A 26716-nucleotide genomic window follows, 5' to 3' on the forward strand; every position below is an offset into this window, starting at 1 on the left:
AAATGTTGACTGGATAGAGAGTATGAGGACTTTAGTGGGGATGGGGATTTTCCAAAATCATTAGTGTAGGAAATTAATTTCGGTGTTTTAGTGTCTGCTTATAAGTAAGGCTTTGTACATCCAAAACTGTATTGAATTCAGGGTGAAAATCGTATTTTACTTTCATTGTCTGTTAGTAAATAGGAAAGCATTTCACAACCTAATAAAATAATAGTGCTTGGCATGATAATTGCACATGTATGCTGTTGACTATTGTATTTCATTAAGTACTGAATTGGACCGCTCACGAACAGTTGTGGGCTTTGCCTTTTGAGCTGAATCTAAATCTGATTTTTAAAAAAATCACTACTAGACTGTTTGTGTTGTCCGGGTTGCTGAATTCCAACAACCCCCCTCTTCAAGGGCATCTCCCAGAGGGGAGTTCGGGTCATTAGCTCAGAGAGGATACAAAGCATTTTGTTCCTTTACTCACGGCCCTTACGCGGTCTCCCAAGGAGACGAGTGGAATGCCCACTAAGTCATGCTTTTCCATTACTCATTCCGCCTTTTCTCCCAAGGTGGCGTGTGGGAGGTGTTGTGATCGGGCTCGATAAGAATAGGCCGGAAAGCTTGCTGCGGGATAATACACTCATCCCTTTGCGTGTTTCAATTCCGACTGCGCCGTGCTCGGCGGCTTCAACGTGTGAGAAGCTTTCCAAACGGACAATGACTGCACACTCGGCTGCCTCCCATATGCATCTCAGCCCCTCCGAAGGCGTCAGGTCCCCACAGTCCCGCCCCGCCCCAGTTGGCCAAGCTTTGTTCAAGGTGGATCATCAGGTGGGCCGGGCGCGACTGCTGCCGACTAACGTCCTTCGCGGGTCAACCGGGAGGGGACTCTGGGCGCCGGCCTCCCCAACCCCGCAAGCCCAGTAGCCCCGCACCCCCGCCGGCTCCTGGGCCACCAGGAGGCGCCCCGGCATCTCCGCAGCTCCCCGCCCCAATCTCTCTCCGGCTCACCCTGCGATTGGCCGGCAGCCTCGAGCTCTAAGCTCCGATTGGCTGTCGCCCGCGTCAATCGCGGACGTCGGGGCGGGCCGAGGTGACGAGCGGTGGCCGGGCTCGGGGCGGTGTCCGGCGCGGGCGGCCGCGGGCGGAGCTTCGCGAGGACCGACGCGGGTCAGTCAGACGGCGGCAGCCCTGGGAGGCGCCAGCGCGAGTCCGAGCCGCTCCCCGTCCGCTGCAGCCGCCACCGCCGGCTCCGTCGCCGCCGCGCCCCGGCGTCCCGTGTCCTCGCCCTCCCCGCGCCGCGGCCCTCGATGCGGCGCCGGGCCGCTGCGTGATGGGGCTGCGGAGCGGTGCCCTGCGGCTCGCGGCGGCCGCTCGCGCTGAGGCGCTTCGGTGCCGGGCCCCCCGCGCCCCCGCGCGCCGTGTCGCCTGCTGACCCGGCCCGCCCGTCCGCCCGTCGGTCCGTAGCGCGGCTGAGGTAAGGCGGGGGGCGGGCAGCGGCCGGCTCGCCGCCGCCTGGCTGGGGAGGGGGCCGCCCGCGGGGGAGGGGCAGGCCGGGCCGGGACCGGGCGGGGTCTGAGCGGAGGAAGGGCCGGGCGGGGCGCGGACTGGGGTGGGGTGGGGTGGGGTGGGGTGGGGCGGGGCGGGGGACCCTCCCTGGGCCGGCGAGCCCCCGGGCTCGGGTCCAGCGGCCTGCTGGGTCCCCCGCAGTGACCCGCACCTTCCCTCCGCTTCCCCTGAGCTGCCGGGCCCCGGCTGTGCCCAGCGGTCAGCCTGCCCGCCGCCGTGGGTCTGTTTTGCCTGAGCTCTCTGCGCACACTGCAGCTCCGCGGAGCGGGCGCTGCTCGGCCTGGAAGCCCCTCCGGTCTCGTTTCCCCCATCCCCTCTCCCCTCGCCCCCGTTGGGGTTGGCATCGGGGCTGACACTGGGACTGTGGTTGTGCCCCTTTGCCAGATGGAGGTAGGAAGGGGCTCGGCGAGGCGGAGGGTGGGGGGGGGGGGGCGCCGAGGGCGCGAGGACTGGAGAGGAGCGCGGTGGAAGGGAGGGGGCGTGCGGGATGCTGGCCAGCCGCGAGGAAGGCTGGTGTGGTCTCGGCGTCGAACAGCAGCTCGGGATTACTCTGGCAGCCATATTGGGAGGATGATCTGACAAATCCTTCAGTGGCCAAGTCCGGTTGCTGGAAGGCACCGAGTGACAGCCCTGGCAGCTCTCAGGGTGACTGGCCGCACCAGAAGCCGAGCCGTGGGGGTTGGGAGCCTGCTCGAGCAAGCTAGTCATTGTTCGTGCAACACAGCGCGTTCCGGCCCTAAAACCGGACCTGAACTCCCCAGATCACTTTTTCTCCTTGGTGAATTGCTATGTGAGCTTCTATGGTAAAGTGCCTTCAAGATGCCCCTCTTGTTGGGATGAAATACCGTGTCTGTGTATTCATCTTGTATGGCCCGTGCTGTGGCCATGGAGGCCTGATGCTGATCCCTTACACGCACACGGGCACATCTGAGGATCGCTGAGGCCAGTTTTCCCGTCTGGAGGCTTCCAGTTAGTGTTAATTGCATTGCAGGGAAGGATTTCTCAGAGTAGCTCACCACGCAGAGGTTTACTGAGCCGGAATATTCTCATAGTGAGACAGGCGTGCAGCAGTATTTCTGACGATGCACGTTGTCACCTTTGTGGAATCTGGAGGTAGCTGAAATTAGATTGTCAACAGATCCCTTGCTCGCATATCTCTTACTGTTCTAGGCAGCTGTTGTGCGACACTGAATATGTTGCTTTGTGTCCTAGATGGGTCTGTCTGAGGCCTAGGGAAGTATGGTGATTGGATTTTAATAGCTCTTAAGTGATATCATGGTGGATATTTTATTTAAAGGCTGGCATTTTGTCGGCTTAGCTTAGTCATAATAAAATCTGAGCTTGTGCTCTCTTAAGTGAGGCGGTGCTTTCTAATTAACTTGGTGTGGCTGTTGGATTGTGAGGCAAGCGGAGCTAACTTGCTGTGTGAGGATAGAGTATAAGGATTGTACACACCTTGGGATTGTGAAACAGATCCGGAAATGATCAGTGATGGAACTTAGTGTGAGGCTGTCCATCTGTCTTCTCCTACATGCTCAGTGTGGACAGGACCTGGAGAGTGCCATGCCTGTCTTCTTTGTGCCCTTTGCTTTCAAACTCTATTTCTTGTGGAACAAATTCCTGTAAACTTCTTAAGTTGAACTCTCTAAAAATTTTCGGATAGGGTTTTCTAAGAAAAGTCTTAATACTTTATTTTTCGGCTTTTACTGTTAAGCTTTTCTTTTAGAACTTAGTTGAATCAAAAATGGCGTCAATAGAAGCGAGTGCTTTTTTGTATTACTTTAACTTGAGAGAAATGCAGAATGTTTGTTTTAAAATTCCATGCCCCAATTCAGAAGTGTTTCTAAGTTAAAAAAATTTTTACAGTTACTCTATTAGTAAGAAAGACCCGAAGAATTGTGGTTCAATATAATTTCAGCATTTAATAAAATCAGACCTGATTGTGAATCTGATTTGGAGGCAGAATTTTAGGAATCCGTGCAGCTCTGCTCTGATGAATGGTTTTCCAAAATTTATCCAATTAAGTATAGCTTCGAAGGCTTTAAACAGACCACTTTTCTTTTCAAGACCAGATATGAATGCAGTTTCCTTTTTTCTCTTTGCACTTTGAATTTGTGCAAGGAATAAACTCTCACGAAGAGTGCCAACAGAGTCTCTCCAAGACCAGGGCTTTCTAGCCCAGTTCCCTGCTAAGGGCTTGTTCTGGGTACAAAGTAAAGGATGACAATAGGCCCCTGCTTCCTAGTTTGTAAACTCCTTCCCAGGCTGCTAATCACAGCAGGTCTTTTCCAGGAGTTAAGCATATCCTTTTGATCTTGTAAACTGATAATGATATAATTTTACAAGGCTCTGAAGCGAAACTATAGCCTGTCTACTTCATGTAGTTTTCTCTTTGAAAGACGGCCTTGTTGAAACAGAAACTGGTGAATCTCTGGAGTTCATAAAAGTATGGATAAATACATACTTCCAGAACTTTTCTTTGGGCAGCTCCTTGGAATAGAAGATGAACGAAGCAGATGTGACCGGGGCAAGGAAAACCTTGCAAAAGAGTCCTTGGGCTTCTCTTTGAGGTGGACTTGTTGGTTAATAGCCCATTGATTCATTTATGCTCACTTTTATGACACTCATTACCAGTTTATTGACAGTGCATGTAGAGATTTAGTTCTTTACCCTCAAGGAACTTCTGTTTGTATACAGGCATGGTAGGATAAAGTTAACTGCCAACTCTTTTACGTTTTAGTACAATTTAATGTACCACTGCTCATACCATGATGGCTTCCATGGTTTTTACAGTCAGAGCCTTTTCCCTTTTGTATTGTCATATAATACTTCTCTAGTACTCAATTGGTACTTTTACGATTGCTTTGTGTTTGTATATGTGTTTGAAGTCAAAAGATCGTAAACGATGGATTAAAAAATTTTTTTGATATTTAATACCACATTGTCTATGCCAAAGCATATCATTCAACTGTACCACCCTCTACCATTGCTCTGTTTGATATCATTGATACTTGGATTAGTTCTCCCTTCCATCCGAATTTCTGACATCATCCTGGCAGATGTCAATGAGTGTATTAACAGTAACAACAACAATATTGACAAAATAGCTTACTCTCATTGAGCTCTTTCTAATGTGCCAGGCTCTTTTCCAAGCACTTTGCATTATTCACTAATCCTTGTTTTAAAAAAATTTTTTTTAAGTTTATTTGTTTTGAAAGAGACAGAGACAGCGTGAGTGGGGAGGGGCAGAGAGAGAGAGAATCCCCAGTAGCTCCACGTTGTCAGCACAGAGCCCGATTTGGGGCTGAAACTCACAGAACCGTGAGATCATGAGCTTAACCGACTGAGCCGCGCAGGCGCCCCTCCATTTTAATCCTTGTAACAACCATACGAAATAGATACTATGACTCCCATTTTACAGATGAAGAAACAGGCTAAGTGACTCTCCCACCCCGAGTCATTAGAAATACCTGACCACTATACTGAACTTCTGTAACTAACTACCTTTAACTGTAAAATTCCTTGACTTCAGCTCAAGCAAACGTTGGCTTCATGCTCCCATGTTCCCGTAACTCACTGTTGCGGCCACATCGTCTTCACTTATCGTAGCCTTCAGGTTTGTCTTCAGATCTCAGATTGGCCTGCAGCTCTGAACGAAGTTCTGATCACTTATAGCTCTCACTTCTATCGTCTTTTTCTGTGTGCTCTTGTACCTCAAGTCTCCTGGTGCAGCAGCCTCTTCCAGCTTTTCCTTCCGTGTGACTTGTGGGGTGCATTGCTCTAGCTATTTTCTGACTGGCACTTGCAGTTTTTAATTCATTTTTCTGCAAGACCCATTATGCACACGCCAGCCTTGCATCATTCTTACCATCCATACCTTCTGGTTTTAGTCTGCCAGGGAGAAATCTCACAGTGCTAGGGGGTAGTGCCACAATTAACGTGTAATCTTAGGTCTCCTCCGAACCCGTCTTTGGTGTCGAAGTAATTCTGGTCAGTTCCCTCCCCTGTCTTCCACAGTGACTTTTCTAACATTTTGACTGCTTTACTCAAGCCTCCCCACTGCCCCGTGTTTGGCATAAAACCTTACCTACCACCTCATAGGGAAAAGAAGGCATGAACTCCCCCACCCCTTCCTCCCTTTCCTCTACTTACAGAATTCTCTGCCTTCTTTCTTACCTTCTTTCCTCAAGTGTAGTGAGGAGTTACTCTCCCTGACTTAGCTAATCCCTCAGCCTGTGTTCTGGATATTAGCACTGCCTTGTAATCTTAGGGACTTGCCGTACTGGTTACTCCTTTCCCCTTTTGCAGTTTCTCCACAGTCCCACCTTAGGGCCTTTGCTCTGACCTAGAATGCTCTTCCCTGAACGCTGCTTGGCTAACTCCTTCACCTCCTTCAAGTCTTTGCTTACACCTCATCACCTCAGCAGGCCCAACCTGACCTCATTTATGCACCTGCACAGCGTTCCTCCCCACCACACACCTGCCTCTGCTGTACTTTTCCCTCCCTGGTAATGCTTATGATCATGTAGCATTCTGTATAAATTATTATTTTAGTGTCCCCGCTTCCCCTCCTAGGATGTAAGCTCCTCCATGGCAAGGATGTTTATCTGTTTCATTCATTGATTTATCCCAGACTCCTAGAAATCCCTGTCATGGGCACCTAGGCACCTAGTAAATAGCTGTTGAATAAAGCATAGAAACATGCAGATCTCGCCTAATAAAAACAGGGAAGCAGGGGAGAAAAATGCTTCCTTCATTCGTGTTTCCTCCTAGCTGTTACTCTCCTGTCGAGTTCTGGAAGCAAGGAGGATACTTGTGTCCACTTTCTAGCCTCCTAGTTACTCCCCAGCCCACCACAGACTGGCTTCAGTGGCCCTCACTTTGCTGACACCTGCTCTTGCTCTGGCTTCCAGCCTTTTACTGCCAAAACCAGGGGACACACTTCATGCCTTCACGGTACTGGAAGTTCACACTCCCTCCTTAACTGAGCTTTTGCCTGCTTCTGTTTGGTGGATCTGGTTTCAGATCTTGGCCTGCTTTTCTGGCCACTCAACACTGTTTTCAAATTCATTCAACACACATTTTTGTATCATTTTTAAAGGCTTCTGTTTTTAGGAACTAGAATTTTGACATAACATATTTCTGATGTTAAATAGCAGAATAGGTTTATTGCCGGAATGTTGTATTTGTTTACAGTTTGTACCACTTACCGCTTCTAAAAAGGATTTGAGCAGCCTACCACAAGTACCATAAATACAGAGGGGCTGTTAAAGTATAGATAAAAAACAAAACTTTGTGTAACAGGAGGAAAAACGAAATAAACACATTACAGCAATTTATGTAATGTGGTTATTATAGTTTAGTTTTGAAACTTTTAGAAGTCAAGGTAAAAAGGGAAAGGTAAATTATACACACATATAATGTCTATATATAATGGTTCATAAAGAGAAACTTTTTTTCAATAAATTTGAATATTATTGTAAGAGAAATGTGTTATAGACATACTGATATATACATATGTTATATACATACACGAAGAGGTTTTTTTTTTTAATTTTTTAATGTTTATTTATTTTTGAAGGAGAGAGAGACAGAGTGTGGGTGGGGGGGGTGCAGAGAGAGAGGGAGACACAGAATCTGAAGCAGGCTCCAGGCTCTGAGCTGTCAGCACAGAGCCTGATGCGGGGGCTCGAACCCACAAACCACGAGATCATGACCTGAGCCAAAGTCGGACGCTCAACTGACTGAGCCACCCAGGCACCCCATTTTTTATAATTTTTTAAAGTTTATGTTTCTATTTTGAGAGAGACAAAGACAGTGTGAGCAGGGGAAGGGCAGAGAGAGAGGGAGAGAGAGGATCCCAAGTAGGCTCTGCACGGTCAGCACAGAGCCTGACACGCGGCTCAAACCCACGAAACTGTGAGATCATGACCTGAGCTGAAACCGGGAGTCAGACGCTTAACTAACTGAGCCACCCAGACACCCCCACACTCGGTGTTTTTAACAGGTCTTTAAATAAAAGGAAAAGATGTTTTTCAAGGACCTTTTTAAAAAAAGTAATCCAACTTGCTTTTCAAACTGCGAATACATCAAAATATAACCAGTCTTTTTTTATGAAGGCTATGACTAATACGGTTCAGATATATAACTTTATATAAAGATAAATCAGAGCAGAAAACTCATTATTTAACCCTTGTGAGAGTTTGGAATACTTGTATTCTGTGTTGTCATCTAAATGAAAACATATCTATTAAACTTTCGGTGCCGGTTTATCAAGATTGGCATATTATCAACACACGGAAAAGTCTGACCTGCTACCTCCTGGGCAGGTAGCTGCAGAGGTGTGGTCAGGGCAGCTTTCAGAAGGAGGGAACCATGACTCATACCAAATTTGAATTAACCTCTGATTGAAACTTACCATTTCTATACTATGACCGAGCTGAGTTGACTTTAGCCTGGACATTGCCAGGAGGAGGTGTTGTCTGTCATTCACTTTGACAATAGAAGAGCTTCAGTGGAATGTTGAAATTTAAGTGGCAGAATTCCCAGCAGATCTGCCAAAATAAAATTATGAGATGTAGCTTCAGGTATTAGAACGCACTGACTTACTAGAGTTTAATATTAACTGTCCTTTTAAAGAAAAAAGAAAAAACATCACTGTCATTTGGAATACTTTATTTTAAGCCACAAGAGCTGTTGTCTCTTATTTATTTTCTATTTATTTATGAGAGTGCACATGTATGTGCAGAGTGGGGGAGGGGCAGAGGGAGAGAGAGAATCTTAAGCAGGCTCTACGCCCAATACAGAGCCTAAAGGGGGCTCTATCTCACTACTGTGAGATCATGACCTGAGCCAAAATCAACAGTCAGACACTTAGCCAACTGAGCCACCCAGCCACTCCTATTTATTTTTATTTTTAAGCAAGCTCTATGCCCAACACGGGGCTCAAACTCCTGACCCCAAGATCAAGAATCACATGCTCTACCGACTGCACCAGCGCCTAGGAACTGTTGTCTCTTGATGCACCTCTTGGTTTATGAATAAAATCATGTTACGAGTGAAGGGCACCTGGGTGGCTCAGTTGGTTAGATGTCTGACTTTGGCTCAGGTCATGATCTCACGGTTTATGGGTTTGAGCCCCACGTTGGGCTCTGTGCTGACAGCTCAGAGCCTGGAGCCTGCTTCAGATTCTCTGTCTCCTGTCTCTCTCTGTCCCTCCCCTGCTCATGCTCTGTCTCTCTCTGTCCCTCAAAAATAAATGAAAACATTAAAAAAAAATCATGTTACGAGTGGAAAGGAGGATCCTAGATTTCTTAATTGCAGTGACAAATAATGAGTTTTCTGCTCAGATTTCTCTTTATATAAAGTTATATATCTGAACCATATTAGTCATATCCTTCATAAAAAAAGACTGGTTATATTTTAATGTTGTATTCTCAGTTTGAAAAGCGGGTTGGATTACTTTTTTAAAAAATGTCCTTGAAAAACATCTTTTCCTTTTATTTAAAACTGCAGTGACAGTTTTAAAACTGTATTTTAAAACTTACTTTAGATAGCGGTTAAAATAAAACAGTTGGGGAGCCTGGGTGAGCTGGTTTAACCCTATTTGAGATTGAAAATCTGATCTGTCAGGAGACTTTCTGTGCAGTCTGATTCTTGGCACTGGGTTAGAGTGCAGAAAGAAGCTTTTCCAACATGTGATTCGTTTTGAGTTTTCACAGCTTGGCTCATGGCTGCTTTTTGTTTATAGAGTCAAAGACCAAGAATAGACAGGTAACTCATACACATACAAAAATTCTTACCTTTTGGTGGGCCATTTTATCAGTATAGCCATGATCAGGGACACAGAGTATTGGATCCTAAAATCTGTTTGGTTCTCATGGAAAGTATTGGATTGAGAGATGTGAAACTTATAATAATGAAGTTTTCATAGAGTCTCAAAATGGTCTCATTTGCTGTTGATGCTTACTTTTGGGTACCCACTCATTCTTCAAGTTATAATTCATTCTTGAAACCATAATTCAGTGGAAAAGATGATCTTTGAAATAGAGTGCTTATTGCTGTTGTAAATCTGCTGCTATATAGCAAACTGTGTGAATATTGAATTTGAAAAACTAAATTTCTTATTTAAATTCTATTTTCAGTTGTGACGTATATGTATTGAATAATGTGTCTGTGTAGGAGAGTTAAGTGAAATACTGATTGCAACATTGGGCAGAATGGAATAAGTAGAAAAATGGAAGAATCAACACAACATTTCTAAGGAGCAAAGAGAAAGAAGGTATCACTTTTGGCTCAGAAAGGGGCACGTTAAGGAATATATGACTTAATGCTTTTTGCTTTATGGTGACATTTGACCTTCTCCTGGGAAGACGTGGATGTAACAGGTTGAGAAGGGGGATTGGGCTTCCAGGAATTGTGTGTTTGGTGTAGTAAGAGGGTGCTTGGTGGGGAAGAAGGCTTGAAGCTGGGCAGTGAAAATGGGGACTGGGGAAGCAGGTTGGATTGCGGAGGCCCTTGGATTTTTAGGGTGTGTTCTGAGGCCACGGAAACCAGTGGAAGGTTTTTAAAGAGACGAAATGACATGAACTGACTTATATGTTGGGGATATGATCTTCGCTGTTTTCTATAGAAAAGGGATACTACAAAAACAGACCAACCAAACGCTAGTTGTATTTTGTTCCTGTTTACTCACTTTGCTGAATGGTTAATTTGAAAATTAGTCTTCTTAGGCTCTTAATACTCCAGGGAACCTCTGAGGGCAAGTTCAGTTGCACAAGATCAAAGTTAAGCAATTGGGCAAAATTCAGAAAAATTCAAATAACTTAGACCTAACTGTTTTATTTTCCCTTTATTGTTAGTGAATGCTTCTGGAATTTTTGCTCCATTCCGCTTTCCTGATGCTTCTAATTGTGTGTCATAGGAAGGAAAACAGGTCAGAGGCACAGTCTAGAGCTGAGGCTGTGTAAGTGATTTAGAGTATGTGATGGTCTTTCCTGTCTTTCTTCCTTTGGCTGTTCAAAGCTTGGAAAATGTATTTTTATGCTAAATTTAAGAAGTATTGTTTTCTTGTAACCTCCTAAAAGTGTTCTGTAATAAGTGTTTCTCATTGGAATTTAAACCTGATTTCAGATTTATGTAATTGGTAATATTTCTTTAACAGCCTGGGAATTTTGAAGCTGTGATTCTTTGATGTAATTGTACTGTAAAAGAGATACTGTTTATAGTAGTAGGGAAGTAACAAAGTAACACTTTCTATAGTCCATTTAACTATAGTTTCCTATTATTATGTAAAATTTTGACTCGCTTGTGAAGATGGTTGCAGTTTTACCTCAAGACAATTAAATCAGAAACAAAATACATATTTAGGTTCAAATTGTTTGGGAAAAGTAATTTTGTTATTTATTTGAGGGGGAAGTTTTTTTTGTTTTTATTTTTTTTTTTTTTGTTTTGTTTTTTTTTTTTTTGAGAGAGAGGGCACAAGTGAGCGAGGGGCAGAGAGAGAGAGAGAATCCCAGGAGGGGCAGAGAGACAGAGGGAGAGAGAAGCAGGGCTCAAACTCACGAACCGTGAGATCATGGCCTGAGCCAAAGTCAGATGCTTAATGATTGAGCCACCCAGGCACCCAGAGGGAAAAGCAATTTTAAAATGTACTTATCACTTCCAAAAAAGAATGACTTAACACTTCAATTAGAAAAGAATTTGAAATTAATTTTATCCTTTTTCCTTCTGATCAAATACCTGTTTCTATTTTGGAACAACTTACGGTTTTTATTAATGCCCTTCAAGCATCAGTCCATTGATACAATAACTAGGAATTCAACCAAAATATTTTAACTACTGTATTCAAGCCCCTGTAGCTAGGGGATTAGAAACATGACTAAAATTCTGTTCTTGTCCACAAGAAGCTTAAAATTTACAGTAGAGATAAGAAAAGTAAATAACTTACTTGCCCTAGGTAAGGCCAGTGACTTGAGTAGTATTAAATGGAGAAGCATTAGCATTTGGTTTGGGAGGTAGGGAGATTCTATGAAGGCTTTAGAGATAGGTGGCATAGAAGAAGATCCTAGAAGAATAAATTGGATTGGTAGAGGAAGAAGGTCACAGTGGGTAGAAGGAACGTTGGAGCAAAGGCACTGGCACAGAAAAACATGAGATACTTTCAGGAAGCCCTCTGGTGAGTGGTTGTTAAGGAATGTGGATGGAAGGCAGTGTTTTGTGGGTTTGTAAAAGTAGGTGGTTTATGTCGCAGAACACATTGAATGCAGTGTGGGAAGTTCAGCCATTGTTTGGTAGACAGTAGGGACACTTTGAGGATTTTTAAGTGGACACTGATATGAACAGACCTGTGCTTCAGGAAGGCCAGTTTGGCGGTGTTGCTTGGTTATGGATGGAGTAGATGAAAGTGGCAGTATTGGGTAGTCGAATGGGGGTGGAAGGAAGAAAGAGAAAGTGGTTGAAGTTAACCATGTTGGGTGAGAAATATCGAAAATCTAAAAGGGATGGTAGTGGTGGAAATGGAGAGATTTTCTAGGTAAAAGCTATGTGATTTGGCAGTTGATTTGATGGATGGAAGAAATAAGCAGATATTAGAGACGTTAGTATTTCGGTTCCTAGTGACAAATCCATAGCTCTTTATATCTAAATCCGCACAAGGAGATTCATTCTTTGTTGTCTGTAAATCAGTCGGCAGCATTCAGTACTTGGTAGGCTTTGGGTAGAATACAAAAGAAGGAAGTTTTGTTTTTTTAATTGAAACATCGACAGTATTCAGTAATGGTGGACATTTTGGCAAACCTGTTTCTTGTATCTTCCCCTAATAAATTTCTTAATATCATCAGATACTGAGTCTATGTTCAGGCTATTATGGTTGTCTAAAAAATGTGTTTTTGCAGATTTTCTTGATTAAAAAAATCATCGCACTTATCTTATAACTAACACAAGTTCCTTTTATTACCTCTGCATGTTATTTATCTGAAGATACTGGGTGACTTGACGTGTAGATTTTTCTATGTTCTGGTTTTCGCTGATTGTATCTTTTAGGTGTCATTTACATTTTTTATTTGCTCTCCTAGGTGGTCAGAACTGAGGCTTCATCTCTTTTTTTTTTTTTTTTTTAAAGGGGGTGGGATAAGAATACTTACTAGGTGGTGCTGTGTATAGCATGCATGGAAGCATAGACCACCCAGGTGTCCCCCCTTTAGTGACACTAGGACTGATTATTTGGTTCAGATATCGTCAGCCTAATCCAAGCAATACAGCGTGTCCACATTGGGGCGCCTGCAGGGCTCAGTTGGTTAAGCATCTGACTCTTGATTTTGGCTCAGGTCATGATCTCAGGGTTCGTGAGATTGAACCCCGTATTGGGCTCTGCACTGATGGCACAGAGCCTGCTTGGGATTCTCTCTCTTCCTTCTCTCTCTCTCTCTCTCTCTCTTTCCCTCTCTCTCCCTCCCTCTCCCTCTGTCTGCCTCTCCCCTCTGCACACTCATGCTCTCTCCTTTAAAATAAATAAAAGAAAAATGTTCCCACATCAACCAACCTTTTTTCATCTATGGCTTTTTGCTTTTTTTTTTTTTTTTTGTGGCTAGTGACTGTTGTTGCAGAGAGCTTTTATATCAGTAGGGTTGGAAACATGGTGACATTCCAATTCTGTCACCTCTTCTGCGTTTATTAGCTGGACTTTTTTGTGTGTGTGTGAGAAGAGCTAGCCCTCACCAACCATTTGGCTGTCGTGGACTATAGTTTATACAGGATATACAGGCTAGGTGTATGCTCAATTATTTTATTTGCCAATTTTAAGAATGAAGTTTTTTTTCTTTTTTAAGTATCATTATGAATTCATGAATTTGTTTATTTTTAAATGTTTTATTTTATTTTTGAGAGAGAGACAGAGACAGAGCATGAACGGAGACCCAGAATCCGAAGCAGGCTCCAGGCTGGGTGGTCAGCTCTGGGCTGTGAGATCATGACCTGAGCCGAAGCTGGATGCTTAACTGACTGACTGAGCCACCCAAGTGCCCCTCAACTTGTGAATTTATGTATTTGATGTTTTTCAGTCCTCTTGTGGTTTTCATGAATGTATTTTAATGCTTTAAGTATTCCATCTTGGGGAGTGCCTTTGAGTTGGCACTGGTGTGCTTTTGCCTTGACTCTGTTCATCTTTGGTAGGCTTCCTGCTTGTGATCACACTAAAATGTCCCAGGATCATCTTGAAATTTCTTGACCAGACTTGGAATTAGCCATTTTTTCAAGAAGCCCAAGTTCAAAGAGTTTTTTTGAAGCAATAGGAGTTTCACTTTGGGAATCTATTAAAGAACAGTACAAGATAGAATGCAGTCACATAGAATGATAGCAGGGTTCTCATAATGTGTTTGGGGCTGTAAGTGCTGTTGGAAATACCAGTGATTCCTGCAATGTTTGGATAGTCATTTTGGAAGAAGTAAGACAGGAGCTGAGCATCAAATAGGAGAAAAATTAAAATTGTAGGGGAGAAATTGTTCACAAGTGTGAAAGAGCATGTGTGTGGGATAGTAACGGAGCTTGACTAGAACACAGAGTACCTTGACTTTGGTCTTGATATTGTAAGCACTGGGAATAAGAGAAGATTCTTGAGTTTGGAAGTGAAATTGACAGTCATGCTTTAGAAAGGTTAATATTGCAGCAAGGTTAAGCAGTTGCGTACTGCAGGGTTCTCAGCTGGAGATTTGCAACATAATCTTTGAAAAATGAAAACAAAAACTCCGTACCTGGGGCCTTTTTCAAGACTGTTGAATACCAGGCTCATTTGTTTTTCAAAAGACCCCTGTGTGATTCAGTTTTGTGCAACGCTGTGGAAGGACTATTGGATTAAAATGAAAAGGTCTAAGATTAGTTCCACTATTACCGGTATGGAAGGCATGAGGTAGTGAGGACTAGGGTTAGGCAGTGGCAGTGGGTTAGGGGTGATGGCAATGAGAACGAGAGGAAGGAAGTGATAGAAAATTTGTGTGTTTTTTTTTTTTTTTTAATGTTTATTTTTGAGAGAGAGAGAGAGAGAGAGAGACAGAGCACAAGCAGAGGAGGGGCAGAGAGAGGGGGAGACACAGAATCAGAAGCAGGCTCCAGCCTCTGAGCTGTCAGCACAGAGCCCGATGCGGGGCTTGAACTCACGAACTGCGAGATAATGACCTGAACCAAAGTCGGACGCTTAGCCAACTGAGCCACACAGGTACCCTGCAAATTTATGTTTTAAAAGTTCATAGGGGCGCCTGGGTGGCGCAGTCAGTTAGGTATCTGACTCTTGATCTCGGCTCAGGTCACGATCTCATGGTTGGTGAGTTCGAGCCCCACGTTGGGCTTCACACTGCCAGCACAGAGCCTGCTTGGGAGTCTCTCTCCCTCCTTCTCTCTCTGCCCTTCTTCCCCCTCAAAATAAATAAATAAACTTAAAAATTTTTATATAGCATATCATTAATAATTTTAATACTAATAAAAGGATTCAAAGAGAAAGAAACAAAGATGACTCCAAGATTTATGATATGGGGTCAGATAGAAACGGGAAGATGGGCAGAGATTGCGAGTTTGGGGGAGAAGATAATGGAGCATGTTGAGTGTTCAGACAATGGCTGTATATCGCTGTGAACTCTTGTGTGGGGGTTAAAGTGTGTTCCATGTCTTTCTTTTTCTGAATGCTTCATTAGCTCTCTTTTGGCAAAGTCCTCAGCTAGTGACTATAGGTGATGCTATATTGACTGGGAGGGCAAATAACTTTAAGTTTTTATTTGATGTGATTACAATAAATGTTTGATATATTAAACAAGAACCATCTGTTGAATGTTAAATAAAATAGGAAACAGACTGGAAAAACATTCCAGCAAATATGAAAAAGATTAATATCAATAAATTTTATAATTATGTGAAACAAAACCAGGCAGAGGACTTGAACAGATAATTCTCAGTTAACCCTTGAACAATGTGGGGGTTAGCAGTGCCTTCCCCCAACACGTAGTGGAAAATCCACACAGAACTTTTGACTCCCCCAAATTTAACTGCTAACAGCCCACTGTCAACCAGAAGCCTTACTGATAACATAAAGTCGATTAACACGTATATTGTATGTTACATGTGTTATATACTATATTCTTACAATAAAGAGAAAAAATGTTAAGAAAATTATGAGAAAAAATACATTAAACATTTTTTAATGTTTATTTATTTATTTTGAGAGAGAGAGAGAGAGAGAGAGCAAGGGAGCACGAGCAGGGGAGGGCAGAGAGGGGGAGAGAGAGGATCCCAAGCAGGCTCTTTGCTGTCAGTGCTGAGCCTGATGCGGGACTCAAACTCAAAAACCATAGATGAGTTTGAGACCCACATTGGGCTTTGCACTGTGAGCATGGAGCCTGCTTGGGATTCTCTCTCTCACTCTTCCCCTCTGCTCACTCTGTCTCCCCCTCAAAAATAAATAAATAAACTTTAAAAAACTTAAAAAAAAAAAAAAAGCTCACAAACCGTGAGATCATGACCTGAGCCAAAATCAAGAGTCAGACACTTAACTGACTAAGCCACCCAGGTGCCCCATGAGAAAATATATTTACAATGCTCTACTGTATTTATGGAAAAAAATTCATGTGCAAGTGGGCCTGCACATTTCAAACCCATTTGTTCAAGGGTCAACTGCAATTCATTAATTCACTCCTTTGACAAACATTTACCGAGCTCTTTTATCAGGCAGTGGTCTAAGTGGTAGCAAATGAGATCTCTGAGCATTTAGACAGAGTTGAGAGAGACGGACAATAAGCATGTTCCAAAGCACAGGAATTTCACATAGTGCTGCTAAGAAAAGAAGATAGGGTAATGCTAGGGTAGAGAGTGGCTTTTTGGTTTTATTTTGTTTTGTTTTGTTTTGATTAATTGATTTTTGCCTTATTGGAAAGCCTTAGCAGTTGTAAAGCTGTAGTTTAGGATTCCTAATCTCTACTTAATTATGTGGGAAAAATTAGATTGAAGGTTTATTGGGGTTCCCCGATAATTGGACTTAAATGTGTTTTTCTTTATTTTAGTTTTTTCTTTTGTTTGGTTCTTCTCAAGGACATTTATATAATGGATAGAGTACAGATTGAGATCTGTTGTCTCTTGTGGAAATTACTTACGTGGGTTCTTTTCACAGAATAATGTTTGTTTTGTTCTGTTGGGAGGGAAACTATGCCTCTGAAAAATGTCCACATTTTTTCCTATGGCTTCATTCAGTAGTGAAATGTAGTGATTTGATTTTACCATGAGTCACTAGAATATTAGAGGGTAGAACCTGGGTCTCTTGGAAACTTCTCTCCTTATTGTACAGGATGGTTGTAAGGGTCAAATGAGATACACGTGAAAATTAAAGGAATCCCGAGATACTTAGAAGTTGAAAGAGCTGGCCAGAGCTTATCGTTATCCTTTGCTGTTTAATTATATATCATGTAACTGAATGTTTCACAGTGTAATTAGTGTATAGGAAGTTCAGAGCGTTTCTTTAAAGGAAGATAATAAGTGGTTTTGCAGATGGGAAGTTACTTGTGTAAGGAACTCTCTTTAACAGATAAACATTTGTGTTTTTCATACATTACTGAAGATCCAGAAAAACAGAGAGCAAGAAAGAGGCCCGTTATTTTGTAGTTATGTATTTTTTATTATTAAGTTTAGGGACTTTTTAGGTATGAGAAAGAGATAGTTGAATAGGAAAATAAACTTAGGTGTTTAATTTTCTATTTTGGAAAATTTTGAGCATATAAGATCTACAGGATGAAAAGGGATGAGGTTTTTAGAAAGGGAAATAGAAATAGTACAAAGATTGGGGCGCCTGGGTGACCCAGTCAGTTGAGCTTCCGACTTTGGCTCAGGCCATGATCTCACGGTCCATGAGTTTGAGCCCCACATCAGGCTCTGTGCTAACAGCTCAGAGCCTGGAGCCTGCTTTGGGTTCTGTGACTCCCTCTCTCTCTGCCGCTCCCCCCCCCCCCAAATGTAAATAAACACAAATTTAAAAAAAAATAGTACAAAGATGTACAAGAGTAGCCCTTAGGCTCACGTTAGCCCATGCTTCCTTTGATTCTGACTACCTTTGTGGAATTGTTTTCTTTTTGAAGGAAACTTGCACATAACTTCAAAAGAAGATTTGATATTTTATTTCTGGACTGCATATATATAACAAGACCATCAGAATGTCGGGAGCCTCAGTGAAGGTGGCTGTGCGGGTTCGGCCCTTCAATTCTCGAGAGACCAGCAAAGAGTCCAAGTGCATCATTCAGATGCAAGGCAACTCGACCAGTGAGTACATGTTGTGTTCTATCAATTATATCTCACCTTCCTATCCTTTCTCTCTTCCCTTCTTAATGTGAACAGAATAAATGAATATTTGGGTATTAACACTTTGGACTTTGCTATTCTGAATGATCCACTAAGTGCTTCGCCCTGTGATTTTTGCTTTCGTATATTTAAATATGGACTATTTCTTTTGTTCTTTACAATTGAGAAATCCCTGGAAAATGCAACTAATTTAGCTAGAGTTATTAAGTTAAAATATTTTTTTAATCTTATTTTTGAGAGAGAGAGAGAGAGAGAGAGAGAGAGAGAGAGAGCGCAAGCAGGGGAGGGACAGAGAGAGAGGAAGACACAGAATTGGAAGCAGGCTCCAGGCTCCAAGCTGTCAGCACAGAGTCTGACATGGGGCTCGAACCCATGAACCATAAGATCGTGACCTGAGCTGAAGTCAATCGCTCAACCAACTGAGCCACTCAGGCGCCCCTTAAGTTGAAATCTTAATGATAATAAAGGTGTTTGCAGTGATTTATACTTAACCATGATGTGAAATGTATCTATTGAGGCTCTAAGATTATTTTTCTTTCTTCATTTTAAATGGCACTTGACCTTGCCAAGATGGTCTTAAAACTTACTCTCCTTCCTTACAGTGATTCTTTGAGTTGAACAACAGATATAGCTACAGTTGGTAATAAACTCACAAATTTATTCCTAAAATTATCAGTAATCATTTGTTTATAATTTTTTTACAAATAAAATTATCTATTATTGAAATTGAAGTCATTACTTTTGAACTTCTTTATATGTAATTGCTTAGGTGAAAAATGACTTAAGCTGGTTTATTTTGTACTTGGATTAATAATTAATTGATATGGATCTGTAGGCAAATTGTTACTCAAAATACTGGTAGGTTCTACTGTCTTAAAACCTACAACTTTGTGATAAAGCAGAATCATAGGTCTTCTGGACACACAAGTTAATGCCTAGTTGTTGGGGAAACCATTCTGATCTCCTCTATGTGTGGGCCATTTGCCAGTGTTCTCTGTAGAGAATTCTACCAGTGGGGAATAAAATTATATATTTAAGGTGTACAACGTGATGTTTTGATATATGCATACATTGCAAAATGATTACCACAGTCCAAAGTAATTAACGTATCTATCACCTCTCATAATTACCTTTGTGTGTGTGTGTGTGTGTGTGTGGTGAAAACACTTGAGATCTATTTCTCAGCAAATTTTAAGTATACGGTACATTATTATGAACTATAGTCACTATGCTGCATGTTAAGTCTCTAGAACTTATTCATTTCATGACTAAAAGTGTGTATTTTTTAATGAATATCTCACCTTCGACCCCATCCCTAGCCTCTGTTCTCTGTTACTATGAGTTTGCCTTTTTATTAGATATTTTTAAAAGATGCTAGAGTATGAATTATATCCTATGAGTAATTGTAAAAGAAAAAGATGCAAAATTTACTACTGAATTGTACACTTTAAATGGGTGAACTTTGTAGGGTATGTAAATTATATTTCAAGTTTTTTAAAAAAGGTCAATATTGATGATTTGCTCCTTTCTTAAAATTTGAGCTAGATTTATAACTGAACTAGAGAACAAGTGTTTATGTTCTAAATGCCACTCATTTAAGCTATGGTATTATTCATGCTTCATTTTAAGAATTAAGTTCTACACAATATATAGGGGCACCTGGGTGGCTCAGTCGGTTAAGCATCTGACTTCAGCTCAGGTCATGATCTTGCAGTTTGTGAGTTTGAGCCCTGCGTCAGGCTCTGTGCTGACAGCTCAGAGACTGGAGCCTGTTTCAGATTCTGTGTCTCCCTCTCTCTCTGCCCCTCCCCCGTTCATGCTCTGTCTCTCTCTGTCTCAAAAATAAATAAACATTGAAAAAAAAATTTTTAAAAAAAAGAATTAAGTTCTACACAATATATAAATCTTTGCACAGAGGCCATACTAATTTGTATCAGTTTAGTTTTAGTATATGTACTGCTGAAGTGAACATACTGAATCCTGATTATTGAGCTCTTGTTTCTCTCTGAAAAATGTATTTAATTGTAACTTAGTTTGGAGGCATTTTTGGCTGTTGGTGTTGCCTCTGAAAATGCTGGTATAATCATTTAGTTCTTTTAGAAGGTGGGCTTTAGGAAGTCCTGGGTCAGGAGCCAGAATTGATCCTAAAAAGAACTACTTTTCTCTGTGATATGTTTTACATACTGAACTATCCAGGAGAAGTCACCAGTGTCCCCAGTGTCTGTTGCTACTTTCTTTCTTTTTTTTTTTTTTAAAGAGTGTTAATTTTTTTATTATTAACCATTTGTTTTTTACATTTATTTATTCTGAGAGAAAGTGCATGAGCAAAGGAATGGCAGAGAGAGAGAGGGAGAGAGAGAATCCCAAGCAGGCTTTGCACTGTTAGTGCAGAGCCCAAGGTGGGGCCCATCCCACCAACTATGAGATCACGTCCTGAGCTGAAATCAAGAGTCGGATGCTTAACTGACTGAGCCACCCAGGCACCCTAAAAATCTTACTACAAACTTTTAAGTAGAAAATTAGTATTGGGGACAGCTAGGTGGCTCAGTCAATTAAGCATCCAACTCTTGATTTCGGCTCAGGTCCTGCTCTCATGGTTCAAGAGATAAAGGTCCTCCTTGGGCTCTGTGGTGATAGCTCGGAGCCTGCTTGGGAGTCTCTCTGCCCCTCCCCCTCTTGTGCACATGCTCAGTCTCTCTCCCTCCCCAAATAAATAAATAATAAACTTAAAAAAAAAGAAAGAACATGAGTATTAGAAGGCCATATTCATGAAATACGAAAATCAATTAATTATATAACAAAAATAAATGAAAACGTTTTATTAGTAGAAAGAATGATACTCGTGGTTTTTTTTTTTCTTGATGACAACTCATTTTATAGATTGGTTGTAAGTTTATATTCATTGTCAAAGTCAAATAGCATTGTATTAATTTCTCCTGAGTTTTTTCTTTTTGTGACTCCATAAAACATTCATTCACATGGTATAAAATTCACAAGGTACAAAGAATATACAAGTGTAAACACTTCCTCTGACCCATCATGTAGTCAACCAGTTCCCCTCCCTAGAAGCCACTTGTGTTTCCTTTCCTTTCCTTCCGGAGAGAGTGCAAACAGCATCTTTTTCTAAGATAGCTTTTTACCCTTTTAATTAGTGATAAGGTATAATAGTAGCTTATATTTCAGTCTTCACTGATTAGTGTTTTGTTTATTTTCTCACCCCTTCCCCCAGCAGTGTATGTTTTAAATACCTGAATAATATAGCTCATTTGTAAGAGTTGTTTCCTTTGAGATTTAAACATGAAAAAATATCTGTATAAGTTAATAAAGTTTTATGTATTAGTAGGTATCTACTATATGTATAATGGGTATGCTGAGTACTAAATAGAATATCAAAAAAGTGCTCAATTGACTATCTAGGAGAATAAAACTATTAAGAGTATGTTGTAAAATGAAAAGGATTTTCTGTAGTTCTGGATAGTTTGAGAAGTAGATCTGGGTCTGCTAGATTTTTCAGACTTTGTTATTTTTTTGATCATAAGGATTAAAAGCTCACTAAGAAATTATTAACGGGTAATAAAATATGAGTGTTCGAGCTCATTGTTTCTAAGATATATAACTCTCTTTTTGACCTTTTTATTTTGATTGTATAGAAAATACTGTCAGTTTAGGGGGAAAAATAAAATTGTCCGAATATGATATTCACTCTGGCTGGAGAATGTACTATGTTTTCACTTGTAGTAGGTAGCAAACTGAGGAGAAAATAAGATCTCTGGTGGTGCACCTTTTGAGGATAGGACCGTAAATTTTATGGTTTGTGAGGATCTAAGTTCTATTCACTCATTCTTGCTGATCTCCCACAAAAATCTCTCCAGAATTATTGAATATATTGAGGTATCTTTTGACAAAATAGTAATGAAGAAATGGTTTTTATTAAAAGTAATAATTTGGTTATGATAGGCCTGGGTACCTTGTACCGGTCACATGACAACCAACCTATGGACCATGTTAAGCACAGTGCTGAACTACCAAAGGGTTTTCCATCATACTTGGTTCAAAACCGTTGTACACAGCAAACTGAGTGGCTCTGCTCTGCCTTACCCTTTCTTTTCCTTTCTCTTTTGAGAGTTTGCTATAAGGTGAGTCTGCAGGAAGCAGTTATATGTACCATACGTAGGATCTTGTCCCTAAAGAGGCTTCAAAAGTTTGTGGTGGAAGACACAGACATACCGAAAGAAGCTCAGTACAGAGTCAAAGTGATCAAAGTGATAATTGCCATAAGTAGGGGTTTTAAAACGTGCAGATGTGAGTTTGGCAAAGGGCACATGTAAGGTACGTAGATGATGGGGCATTTCAACTGGACCTTGTGGAGTAAGTGAGATTTAAACTAAACACCCAGCATGTTCAGGGAAAATTTCAAACTTGCAGGGTATCAGAATTTAATAGTGTTATAACCACGTATGGTATTCCTGACCCTCTTCTGGCGATGACACGTGCCTCTCTGCACACAGCAGGAGAAGTTTGTGACTTTGAAGTTAACATTAGTCTACTGAGGCAGAAATCCTCATTTGATGAATCAGCCTTGGAAGAAGTAGAGTTGGTTTTCTAGCTAAATACTTACTTTGCTGTGGCTTAGCAGTTTTGGGGTAATTTTGGTTCCTTTGAAAGGTGTTTGTTCTTGGAAAACTAATTAATTGAGTGAGACTTTTCCTCCAGGATTTTTGGTGGTTTCAGTTTTCTGCTACTGTTTGCTATTTCTGTTTTCAGTTTTCTATGGCAGTTTCTTAGCAGTTTGGCTAAAATGTGATCCACGCAGTTTTTATGTGAGAGATTTTAAGCAAACTACTTGCTCCATTAGAAAGCATTAGTGGCTTATTTAAAAAAAAAAAAAGTTGGGCTTAAGAATGGGAGAAAGCTTGCATTTTGTTGAAAAAAATGAAATGAATTTGCTATAGCCACATGTGTTAGCTGCATTAAAAGACTGCTGTGCTGGCAAGCTGGCCTGGACTGTTGCTCACAGGGATTATAGCTGATTGCACACGGAATGCAGTGGAATGTTCCTGCCATAAGGTCTCTTATGAAAAAGTAGAAGAGGGTGAAGAGTACTTTAGGGAATGTGCCAGATCTGAAAGCTGAGTAGTAGCAGTTTTATTTAAGCACTTTCTGGTCTCAGAGGGAATATTTTCCATGGCACAGATAAATGTTACTGCCTTGACATTTTGTTTAATAATATCCTGTTAAATTCCAAGTTTTCCCACTTTGGAAGCTGTGTGTGTGTGTGTGTGTGTGTGTGTGTGTGTGTGTATGTCTGTCTAATTGCTCCTAAAAAGGAAAGTGGGGGAAAATTAATAGTTGAACTGCTCACATTTATGGTAAATCTGAAGACTTTGAAACTGCATTAATTCCCTGCTGAAAAACAGGAGGGTAGGTAAAGCTGGTTCTCACATGGTCCTTTAGGTATTAAATTATAATACTTTTGCTTTGCCTTTAACCACAGGAATCTGTCTGTAGCTAGCCCTTTGGTCAGTCTCCTTTATGTATTTATCAGTCTTCGTTGCTTGGGGTCTTCTTTGTTTTTCAGTACCCAAATCTTAGTGGGGTACAAGGGACCCTGTCCCCCCCCCCGCCCCCCGCCCCCGCCATTAATTGCTAACATGGTACATTTTTAAAGGCTTTTTCATTCACACATGTACATTTCAAAGTGGAATGCTGCACATCACAACTGGTACGGAGAATGACTTCATGTCCATTAATGGAAATTTGGGATGGAGCAGGGGACAAAGCAGAGGTTTAGAAAGGAAGGCTTTTGAAAGGAATTCTTTTAAATCTGAATGCCTTTTGTAACCTACGATCAGGGTGAATTCTCCTGAAGTCTTTTCTGGGATAAGCCGCAAGCTCTGTAGCGCAGCATCCGGAGTGCTTCGCAGTGTGGCTGGGGCTGCAGGACGAGGCCAGCTCGGCAGCACTTCCCCTGCACACCGTGTGCTCTAGCCTTGCAGAGGGAATGCTCCGTATTTTGAGACACACCCTTTGTCAGCATGCATTCTGTGAACTCCCTGGCTCACTCGTGCCCAGTCCTGTCAGGTCTCTGTGGCCTGCTGCCGGTGTGGTGCATTTCATCGAGTCACTGAAACTGCTGAAGATTGGGGCACTTAAACTCTTAATGGCACTAGTTTTCCTTAGAGAAAAAAACTGGAAACAACCCAGCATCCATCAACAGGGGGATGGGTAAATAAATCACGGTACACTTACACAAAATAGAACACCACAGAGAATTACTGTTCACACACACACAGATTATAAGCAAATGGTAGCTGTACAAGCAAGTCGCGAAAGAAATGGGTGTATTTATGTAAATCTCAAAAACATACAAAGCTGTTCTCTATATCCTTTATGCCCTACAAACGCATGGGTAAAACTGTGAAGAAAAGTAAGGCAATGATGACAAAATTCAGCATGCCTCAGAGATGAGGTGGTGGGCACAGAGATCTGGGAGGACACAGTGGCACTGCAGGGGTGAGAATCATGTTCTAGAGCTGTCTGGCGGCTACCTGGGGTTTTGTTCTGTTGTTGCAGCTTGTACCTTTGATACATTTATATATTTAATGACTCTCTCTACTATATGTATACTAAGTAATTGGAAGAGCATACAAACAAAGGGAAAAAACAAAGTCTTCACCTTGCACATAGAGCTACTGTATACCCATGCCTCTCAATGTCAGTGACCGGGGTGTATCGTATGATGGGCACAAGCCCATGAAATTTGTCTCCCGCCCCCTCTTTCTGAAGTCCTCTAGACGTTTGTCACTCTCTTCTTCCAAGGAGAGGAACGTTTCCTTTTTAAGTTACCTGTCCATAGCTCGTTTAGTTACTGGACTGCTAGAAGGTCAGCAAGAAGACGAGACTTATGTGGTGCTGGAAGCAGAGTTCAGTAAAATATATTGAAATCAACTTGGGTGCCAGTGGCATGGAAACGTTTTTAAAGTTTTGAAATGAAACACTTTTCCTCTAGTTGGGAGTTGGAGCTACAGCTGGAGGGGGGTGCGGGGTGTGCGTGTGCGTGTGCGTGCGTGTGTGTGTTGGGGCTGGGGGAGTAGGAGTGCCCGGAAGTAATACTATATTTACTCAGCTGGAGTTGGTGGAAACTGAGTGTGTCCTTTAGAACGACTTTTAGATGAATTTTGAGGCTAGCCTTCTAAATCTAGCTCTGTCTGCTGGCCCCTGACTTTGCTGTGCACCTGACCCCTCTTCTGCCCCCTCGTAGTTTTGAAGGCAGCTTTTGCGTTCCTTTCCCTCGGGCCCAAAACGTACTTTGTCTTTTCTTCTACATCTGACACAGTGACTTCCCATGTGGCAACTTAACTAAACTGACATTCTGGAGTGTATCCCTGGAATGTACCCTCTTTTAGATGAGATGAGTGAATCTATCATTAATTTATTGAGCACATTCTTTTAAGTATTCTTCAAGAACATGATTGTAATGGCTGTTCAGTATTCTGGTATATTAGTACACCGTAATTTCTTTAGCTAATCCCCTGTTATCACACACTTGAGCTTTAAAACTGCTTCTTAGGCCTGCTGTAAGAAAAGTGTAAGCCCCACACAGGTGGGGAAGGAATTGTTTTTGAAGGCAGCGTGTGCAGCCGTTTACCTGGCATCTCTCCTGTCTGATAAACATTTCAAACTTGACGCGTCCAAAACTGAACTCCGAGTGTGTTCTCTTCAGTCCTGCTTCCCTGCACTCTCCTCCTTCCACTCGGTGGAAATTGTCTTTGTGGCTTGCTCAGGGCAAAAATCATGCAGCCATCCTTGATTTCTCTCCTGCACTGTCTCCATCAGAAAGGCCTGTGGGCCCTGTCTCAGACGGTACCCAGACCACTCTTACCTCTGGAGCCGCTGCCGCGGTAACCTCCTAGCAAGTCTTGAGGCTTTAACCTCTGTCCTCTAGCCCTCTTTTCTCAATAGAGCAGCAAGTGCAATCCTTTTAGAATCGAAGTTGGATTTTTTTTCCCGTCAAAACTGTAAGGTATTTCCCATTTCATTCAGAATAAAAGCTAAAGTCTGTTCATTGACCTCCCTTCTCCCTTTGTCAAGCATCTGGTCTTTTACTTAGTAGCATATTGGGTACATTTCCCCACGTATTCTGCAAGAATGTGATCTTAGTGGCTACACGGATTTGATTGTGTTTGTAAATTGTACATTATTTAGCTCCTTCTCTGTGATCAGACACTTGAGCCTAAAGTTTTTCATTTAGTCAGTGGAAATGTTGCAAGTGCCTCCTCACCCTAATATCCCAGGGTTGTTGGTGAGGATCCAGTGGAATCTGGTATGCTGCATAGGATAGTGTTTGAAAAGTTATTTCTTAAAAAAATTTTTTTTGTAGTTAGTTTTGGTACCTAAATTGTTATTTTCAATGGGAATATAAATTTAAAGGCGGAAACAATTGCACCTATCTCCAGGTTGGAGGAGGCCTTTGGTATTGTGTATTTGCGACTGCTTTTTATTATGTTTTATGATTTAAACATCTTCAGTGACCTAAAAAATCTACCATCTGGATTCCAAACAGGGCAGAGAAGACCAGCTGAAGTCTTGTAGGAGACTTAGTCCTCATTCTTGGCTGCTTTGCATCTGATTGTTCTGGACTTTTGAGGTTGCCTTAATTAAATCTAAACTATTTCATGTGGCCCTTATAGGTGCATTTGATGTTTTTTTCCAAAAGGGAGAGCAACCATGCCCAGGCTTTTCTCTTCTTTTATTTTCCTTTCTTTCCTTTTTAAATGCCTTCTTTGCAATTCTCCAGAGATGTTTTGGAGTTCATTTTTAAAAGTCCATGCTG

General features: G+C 41.8%; 1 protein-coding gene across 11 annotated transcripts in view; it reads left to right on the forward strand.

The window, feature by feature from the left end:
- Positions 1-1144: 1144 nt before the first annotated feature.
- KIF1B (kinesin family member 1B) overlaps positions 1145-26716 on the forward strand; it is a 143947-nt gene continuing 118375 nt past the window's right edge. For 5 of the 11 annotated variants that reach the window (XM_053206953.1, XM_027060463.2, XM_027060464.2 and 2 more), the window contains exons 1-2: positions 1146-1465; positions 17664-17844. In XM_053206953.1, coding sequence (XP_053062928.1) covers positions 17739-17844 — 106 coding nt within the window. In that variant the 5' untranslated portion in view covers positions 1146-1465; positions 17664-17738. Of the gene's footprint in view, positions 1466-1625; positions 1948-17663; positions 17845-26716 lie in introns of those variants that run through there. The other 6 variants (XM_027060469.2, XM_027060465.2, XM_027060467.2 and 3 more) reach the window with 3 other exon arrangements.

Source organism: Acinonyx jubatus, chromosome C1, assembly GCF_027475565.1.
Source record: "Acinonyx jubatus isolate Ajub_Pintada_27869175 chromosome C1, VMU_Ajub_asm_v1.0, whole genome shotgun sequence".
Classification (NCBI taxonomy): domain Eukaryota; kingdom Metazoa; phylum Chordata; class Mammalia; order Carnivora; family Felidae; genus Acinonyx; species Acinonyx jubatus.